A 12,036-nucleotide genomic window follows, 5' to 3' on the forward strand; every position below is an offset into this window, starting at 1 on the left:
TAAGTCAAGTCTCTAGTAGGAGTGTTCTCAGTTTCCATCAAAATTAGAGAGTTGAATGGTCTGGAATGGTGGCTCTCAAGGGTCTATGGCCCTTGCAAATATAGGGAAAGACAAGATTTCTAGGAAGAACTAGCTGGCCTTTACGGTCTTTGCGGTCCAAGATGGTGTGTGGGAGGAGATTTTAATGTGGTGAGGTTCAAAAATGAGAAGTCAAACGGGGGAAGGTCCACTGCAAGTATGAGGATTTTTAACCAATTTATCTAGGATTCCGAACTTATTGACCTATATCTGCTCAACGCTCAGTTCACTTGGTCTAATTTTCGAGAAGAAATAGTTTGCCGAAGATTAGACAGATTCTTACTCTCTGGTGGTTGGGAGGAGTCGTTTCCAAACGCAAGGCAAAAGGCTTTGGCAAGGATAACCTCTGATCATTGCCCAATCGAATTAGATACCAACAAGGTGAAGTAGGGGCTAGGCCCTTTTAGGTTCGAGAACTCATGGGTACAACATCCAGACTTTAGAAACAATCTCAAAGAGTGGTGGCATTCTGCGATAGTCAAAGGTTGGGAGGGTTACAAAATTTCCAGTAAGTTAAAAATTATTCAAAAGAAGTTGCAATCTTGGAGCAAGGAGGTCTTCGATGACACTGAGAGAAATCTTAAGGAAGCCCATGCCAAATTAGAGGAATTTGACTTTAAATGTTAGTGATTTATGGGTTAAAATATTCATTTGTTGGTCATTCATGTTTTATGCTGCAACTTTACAACTCCATACCAATCTATCGTCATGTTTTCTCATTATACGCAATCGGTGTAAGATATGGAAAAAGATTTTGTACCCTCTTATTATCATCCATTTCCATCATCTCCTTTCACACATTATTTTTTGTCTTATTATCTCTATAAAAAAATTAATATAAAATATTGACGGGACTTAACCATGACCATTCAAATAAGAAGGCATGAAAAGATAAAAAAATTAGAAGGGTAGAAAATTCTGCTACTTAAGATATTTGCCATCATTTTTGCAGATAGGATTATGTTGCCGTACGTGTACATATATCTTTCTATATCGGGCCCACACTTGGGGTATCTTTACGAGGATCATTCAAACTCTTTATTCAGCTGCGGGCTGTGGCTCTTGAAGAAGCTCAAGAACACACACTACATTCATCAGCTTACGTTCACCAATGATCCAGATCTTCAAAATACGTTTTTTACAAGCTGTGTATAGTACTGAATTCCTGTATTTAATGCACTTAGCTTAGCCATCAGGTGTTAAGCTTCCTTGAATCTCGGATGGTTCCTCAGGGAGGGCAGATTTGTGGGTTTTTGGTTTTTAGGGTTTCACGATTGGTTTGCTCCCGGAGGTTGTTACGCTTCCTTGAAAATCTGCATCTTTGCATTTCTTATGTGCTTTGTGTTTGTGGTTCTATATGGTTTGATGACCTTTTCCTCAAAATTTTAAATATTTTTCTATTTAATTTGAACTGTTAAGATGTTTTACATTGTGGATTCACTTATAGAAGCTGCACTCTCATTGTTTAGGTGTATAATGAGTCGATTCGTAGGCATTAATGTATGGCGGAGAAAGCATGGAAGAGAGATTTGGGATTAGGGATAGGGAAACAGAGGAAAAGAATATGATAGAGGAATGGGTTCAGTTCATTTTCACTATTTTTTTAACTGATTTGGGATTTTGTTCGGGTTGGAGGCCATCATTGGCGTTTTTATGTTGTTCTTGCGATTTTGTGTGGTAGGGTTTCTAAATTTTGTCGTTGATCATTTGGTTTTTTGTGTGTGTTGGTTTGTTTGCTTTGCAGGTTGTGTTTGTGCTGGGACAACATTTTCCACCTTCTATTTGCACTGGGATGACTGCGTTTTAAAACTGTTGAGGGTGAGATTTCCATATGGAAACATTCCATTTTTTTCCAAATATGTGCATTTAGTTATCTTTAATTTTAAAATTTAGAAATTAAATCGTTATTTGAGTAAAATGTTTTCCATTGCTCTCAAACCCTAGACTCCAGTCGAACTCACTTCCTTCAAGGCCACTTCAGCTCTTCGACTCGCTGCCCAGAAGATCAAGCTCTCAAGGTTTGATGTTTCATCAATTTCTTGCCCCTCAACGATTATTTTGGTCTTTCTTGCGTACTGATTTTTTTGTTTTTGTTCATTTTATTGACGAAGAGAACAACGCCTTTTGTAATATTTGCAGTCATTTACGCACAGATTCATAAAGTGGTGTTAACGAGCATGAGGCGAGGACTCCATATTTCCCTCTTGCTTTGCTGTACTGGACGTGCTACGTGATGGAACTGCGGCAGTGCTCTTCAGCTGCTTTGTTCTTCAATCATGATATGTTGCTTTTAATTTTTGGGGCAAAGCTTAAAGGAGATTGTGAAATACTGCAATGGGGTCCTCCCCCAACAAAGCCGTCAGTGGCCTCCTCGCCCAAGGTCCTCTGCCTATTTCTCTCCCCTCACTTTGTCTCTCTAAAATTTCAGATTTATTTCTCTAATTTTTTTAACTTGAAGATTTTGGTTTTTTCTATTTTGGTTCTGGGCACTTTGTCTCTCTCACTCTGCAAATTTGAGCAGCAAAGCACACATCTTTGTGTTCTTCACTTCAGACAGTTCCGTATTACAGGTACATCCACTTTCTATCTATCTTTTTTTTATCTTTTCTGTAAAGTGATTAGAGTTGTTTCGGTTATAATTGTGTCAAGGTTGTAGTTAGGATTGAAATTATTGATTGTCCAGTTTTTGCTATGTGGAATTGGATGTGGGTTTTGTGTTAAAAGTCAACAATTTGTGTGCAATAATAGGGATTGAGTTTCAAAGTTGTGTGCTTTGTGCATCAATTGGTGAATTAATTTGATTGGTTCTGTTTTTTGAGATTGAAATTTGAAACAAATATTCATGTTTTTGTGGCGTAAGTTGGTGAATGAATTTGATTGGTTTTGTGTGCCTACGCTGTTAAAGAAAAGCAGAAACAAAACCAAACGAAAAAGAAAATTAACAAGAGTGATCGAGCAATGATGAATAACCTTAACAACGTCGGTGACCCTGAGTAGCGTGAACTCGAATTATAGGTACTGACCTTTCCTTTTTGTGTTGAATTTTTTTTTTTTAATGATTTAGGGTCAGATTTGAAATGGGGAATTGCTGCGGTTGTAGGAGAGCTTGATCATGGTGATGCAGGTACAAGAAAAATTGAGGTGTTAATTTGATTTTATGTTTACTTTGGAGTTTTGGATAATGATCATGAATTTTGGTGCAAGGTATGAGATTTGTTTAATTTTTTGCTTTTATGATTTTATTACTGGATTGGACTAGCTGGGGGCTATGGGTCTCTTCGAATTTGGATATTCTAGGGTTTCTGACGAGTTTTCTGTTTGTGGTTTTGGTTTTTAGGGTTCGGATTTTGAGTGTGGCTATAGTTTTTTGGGGCTTTTGTGTGTAGGCTTCCAAGCTTTTTGTGCTTGGGCTATATAATTTCAGATTTTCCCTTTTGATTTCTTTTTTGAAGAAAATTTTAATTTTGTGTGCTCTGAAGGTTGAATACGTAGGGATCTATCTGTTTTTATATTTTTGTGCATTTTGAGAATAACGTTTCCTGTTTTTTACGGTTTTGTATCATATTTTATGAGTTTGTGCTCTTTCTTTATCCTTGCACTAGATTTTGCATTCCTTGGTGGGAAGTCAATGGAAACCCTACTGCTTGGATTTGGCTCTCCATTCACATTGAACACATAATTGATAGGAGCATATTTATACGCCTTAGTTAGCTAGTTCTTATGCATTTTTGTTATGTTTTCTTTGTTAAAGTAGTCTTTTAAGCTACTTTCATGTGTTTTCAGGTTTAAAGGACATATTACATGAAATGATGCAATTTGGAGCTTTTGGAGCAAAACTGAGCTGGAATGTGGTGTATGCAAATGGAGCGCGAGGAATGGATGAGGTTGAAGGTCAAAGGAGCTTAAGAAATGAAGAAATGAAAGTGAAGAGCAAAGAAGTCGGAATTGGCAACCAAAGTTTCTAAAGTTGGAAGTTTCTATTCTTGGAGGTTTCCATTTTCGTGAGTTTCTATTCTTGGCTTTGGGCTTTTAGATGACCTAAACCCTAACTCCTTGTGGACCCTAAGCCCATGCCGCACCTAAACCCTAATCCATCAACCCTAAGCCCATGCCGCACCTAATGTTCTAGAAACCCTATTTTCTGGTGGATTTCCAACCCCTTGCCGCACCTAAACCCTAGCCCATTTGTCTAACCTGATTTCTTTAGGGTTTGGCTGCCTATATATATATATGTTTTACCACCATGCCGCAGGGGAACCCTCTCCACAAATCAGAAATTCGTCAAAAATATATTCAGCCCCCTTGCCGCAGCCTTCCTCCACCAATCTGCCATATTTTCACACTTTGCCGCAACCCCCATGTCCCCTAAACACTACCATATCATTCCTTTCCTACTCATCCATCTAAATAACCCCTAGAACCTGTCCTAGTTCTTGTGCCGCAGACAAGAGGAGGAGAAAAAGCTTGGGACGTTCATGCCATTCTATTGAGGATTGCTGGAACGTTTTAGGTGTTGTCTTTCCGTTGAATTCCATGTTTAATTTTGATATTCTTTGTGTTGTGAGTATGAGGAACTAAACCCCCTTGGTTAGGGGGGAATTCGAAACCATGTACATGCTTGCAATATGATTTGATTACATTCAGTTGTTATTTCATAAGTTGTGGATTCAATTCGTTCATCTATTTGATTGATAACTTATTTGTGTATGTTGATTGAGAGTGCACGCTTAGTTTTCATGCATGGATATGATGCTAGATTATGAGGGAGTTTCACCTAATAGTTACAATCTTATAATCACAAGTAGTGAAGGTCGCTTGAAAACGATCGCGTTGAATGAATTCTTAGCATAAGTTGCATGCAATTCATAGTAACGAATGCTTCGTCAATGCTTATGTTTTTCATAGAACTTAATGATTCTTGCTTGTATCTCTATTATGCAATTCATGTAGGGAACTTGTAGGGAATGTTTTGAGTTGTCGTATGCAATCATCCAACTTAATAACTTGTGGAAAAACTGAGGGTTAATTAGTGCAATTCACGGTTAATCTGGGGTGTTGAGTATTTATAATTTATTGGAAGAACAACTGAAAATCATTTTGTTTGCAAGTGTGACATGTGTGGAGAAGAACCTCCTAACTAGCCTTTTATCCATCCTTTTTATCCAAAAACATTCTACAATCTGTTTAGTTTAAAGTTTCTGTTTTATGTTAAATTTTCGTCCAAAACAAATCCCCTTTAATTTGAAGTCTTAGATTAGTTAGAAAGTGTTTTGATTTGTGTTTCTAAGTATTTTGATTCAAGTTTTCACCCAATTTCGTCCAAATTAGTGTAGGTGCTCAAAACTGCCCAGAAAGTGGTTTTTAGGCAGTTTTGAGTCTTTTAGTTGCTGTTTTGGGTTTTAGGTTTGTTTAAGTGTTTTAACTTTTAGTTTTGCATTCTTTAAGTCGAGTTTAGTATTTTAAACCTTGTTTTTGAGTTTTTAAGTCAGTTTCCAAGTGTTTAGCAATCCCTCCTAATCCCCGGTTTAGAACGATCCCTACTTACATCTTTACTACAATTTGACAAAAAGAGGGTTTAATTTGTGTGCTTATTTATTTCGCATCAAATTTTTGGCGCCGTTGCCGGGGATTAGCAACTTTGCTAATCCCTTGGATTGTTATTTTCGTTTTTCTTATTAGATCAGATTCTTATGTTATTTTGTTTCTTGTTTTAGGTACTTGTTTATGACTCGGAGTTCTAATCCGGTTCACGAACATATTTTAGACTTTGACGACGATTTTGAGCGTGAGTTGAGATGTAAGAGGAAGAACCCGGAACCTAGTGAATCAAGTGCAAGTTCCGAGTCCGTCTCTGAATTTGAAGAAGAGGAGGAGGAAGCCACGGCAGGGATATTTGAAGAAGTCCAAGGCATGTCGGTGGACAACTGTACACTCAAGGAGCTTGCAGCTTCGGGATTGGGTAATGCCGCACCCTTGTGCATTCAATACCCCACGGCTGCCCAAGGTAAGACGGATGAGTTTGAATTAAAGTCAAGTTTGCTTCATCATATTCCTAAATACCATGGCTTGTCCATGGAAGATCCTAACAAACATTTGAAAGAATTTGAAGTAGTTTGCTCTAGTATGACTCCCGTCACTGTTGACGGAAATATCTTGAAGATGAAGGCTTTTCCATTCTCTTTGATGGATAAAGCCAAAGATTGGTTATATGAGTTAGCTCCCGGCACTGTCACTTCTTGGGAGAGTATGAAGAGAGCGTATTTGGAGAAGTTCTTTCCAACTTCTCGCATCATCCTCCTACGCAAAAAGATAAGCGGAATCCAGCAAGAAGAAGGTGAGTCTTTTCCTACGTATTATGAACGATTTAAATCACTTGTTGCTTCTTGTCCACAGCATCAGATGAAGGAGGAGTTGCTCTTGCAATATTTCTACGAGGGTCTTCTACCTCTAGAACGTCAAATGCTTGATGCTTCGGCGGGTGGAGCATTGGTGGACAAGACGCCCAGGGATGCCAATGTCTTGATCGCTAACCGAGCATTGAACGCTCAACAATACGAAGGCGTTGGACAGAGGAGTACCCCACGACAACACCAAGTCAAAGAGGTAAGTGCCATAACCGAACTTCAAAATCAAATGGCTAACCTTACTACGTTGCTTTCTCAGGTGGTGGAAGGTCCAAAAGTCAAAACCGTAGCTTCTTGTGGCGTATGCTCCATGCAAGGACACCCTACGGACAAGTGCCCACAATTAATCGAGAATGGAGGGTGGGAGACACTCAATGCCGTGGGATATGGCAACCAATACCAATCACGTGGTGATCCGTTCTCTAATACTTACAATCCCGGTTGGCGTGATCATCCGAATTTCAAATGGCGAGACCCCCAACAAGGTCAACAACAAAGCGGATTTAGGCAACAACCCCCGGGTTTCTATCAAAAACCGTTGGCATCACCACAAGCCCAAGCACAACCTGCCCAAAGCAATGTAGGTAATTCAAGTGATAATGATAAGATTTTTCAATTACTTACTACTTTGACGCAGGAAGTCCAAACTCAAAACAAAGAGAGGCAAATCTAAGACAAGAGGGTGGACAACTTGGAGAAGCAAGTGGGACAGATTGCCGAGTTCATGGGGCAATTTCGTGAGCAAGGAAGGTTGCCTAGCTCAACGGTGGTCAATCCGAAAGGTGGATTTGAATATGCAAAAGCTATGCATTTGCGAAGTGGAAAGCAAGTCGGATCTGACCTCAAACCATCCAAATCAAGTTCCAACGAGGAGGACGAGTTGAGAATTGAAGAGGAGGAGCAAAGGCCACTCACGGTCAAGGTGGAACCAAATGTGCCGCAAGTTCCAAGTGATCCTAAACCGTCCAATTCACCCAATAAAGGTAAAAACGTGTCAAGTTCAGTTCCTACTAATGCTTTTCCTTTGAATGTTCCTTTTCCTAGTAGATTTAAGCAAACAAAAAAAGAGGAAGCGGAAAAGGACATTCTCGAGACGTTTCGCAAAGTTCAAGTCAACATACCTTTGTTAGATGCAATCAAGCAAGTTCCGAGGTATGCTAAGTTCTTGAAGGAGTTGTGTACCACTAGGAAGAGGATGTCGACTATGGAAGTGGTAAAGGTAGGTGAAAATGTGTCCGCCATCTTGCAACGCAAACTACCTCCCAAATGCAAAGATCCAGGTAGCTTTACCATTCCTTGTGTCATTGGGAATACTAGATTTGAATCTGCCATGCTTGATTTAGGTGCTTCTATAAATGTTATGCCATATTCCATTTATGCATCTATGAACTTAGGAGCATTGAAAAAGGATGGGGTAATAATACAATTGGCCGATAGATCTAACGCCTATCCAAAGGGAGTTTTGGAAGATGTTCTTGTGCAGGTTAATCATTTGGTCTTCCCGGCGGATTTCTATGTCCTCGAAATGGATGAATCGGACCATGCTCCTTTGCTGCCTATTCTACTTGGAAGGCCATTCATGAAGACGGCCCGGACGAAGATTGACGTGTATAGTGGAACTTTGTCCATGGAATTCGATGGGGAAGTTGTTAATTTTAATCTTTCTGATTCCATTAAATACCCTAGTGAGGACCATTCATGTTTTTCTATTGATATAATTGACTCTTTGGCGCAGGGATATCTCGACGATTTGAATGACGATGCGCTTGAAAAAGTCATTACACGAGGCATGGAACTCAAAACAAAGGGGGCAGATTGCATGCATGCCCACGGCATACAAGAGTCATTCCATCCCGTGCCCCCTAGTGAGGAATTACTTGAAGTTGTGGCTGCCCTTGAGTCCTCACCTAAGCTTGATGGTAAGTATACTAACCGTGAGCCCATTCCCATTTCGACTAACAAATTGCTTCCATCTATAGTTCAGGCACCTACCCTTGATCTCAAACCATTACCGGGCCATTTGAAGTACATTTTCTTGGGAGAAAAGGAGACATTACCGGCCATCATTTCTTCATCACTCACGGCACAAGAAGAGGAGAAACTAGTGCGTATTTTGAAGGAATTCAAATCTGCCCTAGGTTGGACATTGGCCGATATCAAAGGTATTAGTCCTGCCACATGCATGCATCATATATTTCTTGAGGAGGGGGCCAAACCAACTAGAGAGGCTCAACGCCGTCTTAACCCTCCGATGATGGAAGTTGTGAAGAAGGAGATAATCAAGCTGTTAGATTGTGGAGTTATCTATCCTATCTCGGATAGTAAGTGGGTTTCACCGATCCAATGTGTGCCGAAGAAATCTGGAGTGACGGTTGTGGAAAACGCGGAGAATGAGCTAGTGCCCACTCGAATCCAAACCGGTTGGCGTGTATGCACTGATTATAGGAAGATAAACGCCACCACGAGGAAGGACCACTTCCCATTGCCGTTCCTAGATCAAATGTTGGAAAGGTTAGCGGGTCATTCATTTTATTGTTTTCTTGATGGATATTCTGGTTATAATCAAATTGTTATTGCCCCAGATGATCAAGAAAAGACTACTTTTACATGCCCCTTTGGTACATTTGCTTATCGTCGCATGCCATTTGGTTTATGTAATGCACCTGCTACATTTCAAAGATGCATGATGAGCATATTTTCAGATTATGTTGAGAAAATTATTGAGGTTTTTATGGATGATTTCAGTGTGTTTGGTAATTCATTTGATGATTGTTTGAGTAATCTTAGTTTGATTTTGAACCGTTGTGTTGAAACAAATCTTGTGCTTAATTGGGAAAAATGTCACTTCATGGTTAAACAAGGTATTGTTCTAGGACATATTATTTCTGAAAAAGGCATTGAAGTAGATAAATCTAAGGTAGAACTGGTTCGTCACTTACCCTCTCCAACTTCGGTTAGAGAGGTTCGTTCGTTTCTTGGTCACGCAGGTTTTTATAGGCGGTTCATAAAGGATTTCTCAAAGATTGCACAGCCACTATGTCGATTGCTACAAAAAGAGGTGGCGTTTGAGTTTGATGATGCATGCTCCACGGCATTCAAGCACCTCAAGGAGGCTCTCACTGCGGCTCCCATTATCACACCTCCAGATTGGAGCCTTCCATTCGAGTTGATGTGCGATGCTTCGGACTATGCGATTGGTGCTGTTTTGGGGCAGCGAAAGGACAAACAACCTCATGTTATTTATTATGCTTCTAGAACATTAAATGATGCTCAATTAAATTACTCAACAACTGAAAAAGAATTACTTGCTGTGGTATTTGCATTAGATAAGTTTCGGTCATACTTACTTGGGACTAAAGTCATTATTTTTACTGATCATGCAGCTCTCAAGTATTTGCTCACAAAAAAAGAGGCCAAGCCTAGACTAATTCGATGGCTGTTGCTTCTACAAGAGTTTGACATTGAGATTCGGGATAAGAAGGGCGTGGAGAATGTGGTGGCTGACCACCTAAGCCGCATGGTGCATAATGAGGAGTCCCTACCCATTGCAGAGACATTCCCCGATGAACAATTGCTGTCCATAAAGGTTAGTACACCGTGGTATGCTGATATAGTTAATTTTTTGGTGTCAAAACGTATTCCAAGTGAGTTCAATAGGCACCAACGTGACAAACTTAGGCATGATGCACGGTTTTATGTGTGGGATGATCCATACTTATGGAAATTTTGTCCCGATCAGATCATACGTCGTTGTGTGCATGATTCTGAATGTCATTCAATTTTGAGTTTTTGTCATACATATGCATGTGGAGGGCACTTTGGCACACAACGCACGGCCCTCAAAGTGTTACAATGTGGATTTTATTGGCCTAGTATTTTTAAGGATGCTAGAACGTTTTGCTTAACATGTGATAAATGCCAAAGAATGGGTGGCATTAGTGCAAAGGACCAAATGCCGCAGGTTTCTATCCTAAATGTTGAAATTTTTGATGTTTGGGGTATTGATTTTATGGGTCCTTTCCCTTCATCGTATGGTTTCATGTATATTTTGCTTGCGGTTGATTATGTGTCAAAATGGGTGGAAGCCAAGGCCACCCGGACTAATGATTCTAAAGTGGTTGCAGATTTTATTAGAACTAACATTTTTGCAAGGTTTGGAATGCCACGAGTGATCATTAGTGATGGAGGGTCGCACTTTTGCAATCGGACCATTGAAGCGTTATTGAGGAAATACCATGTCACCCATAAGGTTTCTACACCTTACCATCCTCAAACGAATGGCCAAGCCGAGGTTTCCAACCGAGAGATCAAGCAAATACTTGAGAAGACCGTTGGGCCAACAAGGAAGGATTGGAGCTTACGGTTAGATGATGCACTTTGGGCGTATCGTACGGCGTACAAAACCCCCATTGGGATGTCCCCCTTTCGACTTGTCTATGGTAAGGCGTGCCATCTTCCCGTTGAATTGGAGCACAAAGCACTTTGGGCCATCAAGAAGTTTAACATGAACCTCGATGAAGCGGGAAGTCAAAGGAGATGGCAATTAAATGAGCTTGATGAGATAAGGCACGAGGCGTACGATAATGCAAGCATTTACAAGCAAAAGACCAAAGCTTTCCATGACAACATGATCCGTGGGAAATCATTCTCAATTGGGCAGAAAGTGTTATTGTTCAATTCCCGATTACGTTTGTTTCCCGGTAAGTTACGTTCTAAGTGGATTGGACCATTTGTTATTACTAATGTTTTTGTTCATGGTGCAGTCCAAATCCAAAGCTTGAAAACGGGACATGAATTCAAGGTGAACGGGCATCGTTTGAAGCCCTATTATGACACCTTTGTGGAGCATGCCGTGGATGACATACCCTTGGAAGCTGTGGGCCTTAGTAAAGAGTGAATGAGGTCTTCGTCCGGCTGTACGACGTAAAAGCAAGCGCTACTTGGGAGGCAACCCATGCATTCAACAAAGGAAGACCTAGAAAGCACTCCAATTCCAGATTTGCGTTCCTAAACCCTTCTCTTTGTTGATTCTTTCTAATCTGCCTATTTAGTTGTTTTACTTGCTGTTTGTGTGTTTCTTTGTGTGATTCTATGCTTAAAACATTGAGGACAATGTTTGATTTAAGTGTGGGGGGGGGGGGTAACTAAGTGTTTTTTTATGCAAATTCGTGGGATTTTATCACCCATTATTTCAAAACTTGTTCCTTGCTGTTTTTAAGTGTTTTTAAGCAGTTTTGGTGTGTTTTAGTATGTTTTGAAGTAAAAATCCGAAAATCAAAGAAAAATTTGAAAAATTGGTTTTTAAAAAAACCCAAAAAAGAGTTATTTTTGTGTGTTTGTTTGTGTCTTAGGGTACCTTCCAACACAATGATGAGGATTTGGTTTTTAAATACATGGATGTTAAAGAGAGTGATTAACATGGATGAAAGTTTGATTTACTCTATGTTTATGCTTGGTTGTGGTTATAACTTATGAATTCACATGCAATCATAAAAGAAAAAAATCAGTTTTTGTAACATGCTTGAAGGAAGGAACTCAAATTAACGCTACAACC

At 39.9% G+C, this 12,036-nt stretch overlaps 1 protein-coding gene across 16 annotated transcripts in view; it reads left to right on the forward strand.

Moving 5' to 3' along the window:
• Nucleotides 1-1,085: 1,085 nt before the first annotated feature.
• The window catches only part of LOC137712265 (uncharacterized), a 105,635-nt gene continuing 94,684 nt past the window's right edge, over nt 1,086-12,036 (forward strand). For 5 of the 16 annotated variants that reach the window (XR_015957001.1, XR_015957003.1, XR_015957007.1 and 2 more), the window contains exons 1-4: nt 1,092-1,369; nt 1,823-1,896; nt 2,023-2,096; nt 2,218-2,648. Coding sequence is in view for 5 of the 16 variants with exons in the window: in XM_088686373.1 (XP_088542499.1) it covers nt 2,312-2,648; nt 3,143-3,202; nt 3,862-4,043 (579 nt within the window). In the remaining 11 variants the exon portion in view is untranslated. Of the gene's footprint in view, nt 1,370-1,822; nt 1,897-2,022; nt 2,097-2,217; nt 2,649-2,983; nt 3,094-3,142; nt 3,797-3,861; nt 4,786-12,036 lie in introns of those variants that run through there. The other 11 variants (XM_088686375.1, XM_088686377.1, XR_015957011.1 and 8 more) reach the window with 11 other exon arrangements.

The sequence above is a fragment of the Pyrus communis genome, chromosome 15 (assembly GCF_041283825.1).
Source record: "Pyrus communis isolate YQ-2024b chromosome 15, ASM4128382v1, whole genome shotgun sequence".
Classification (NCBI taxonomy): Eukaryota; Viridiplantae; Streptophyta; class Magnoliopsida; order Rosales; family Rosaceae; genus Pyrus; species Pyrus communis.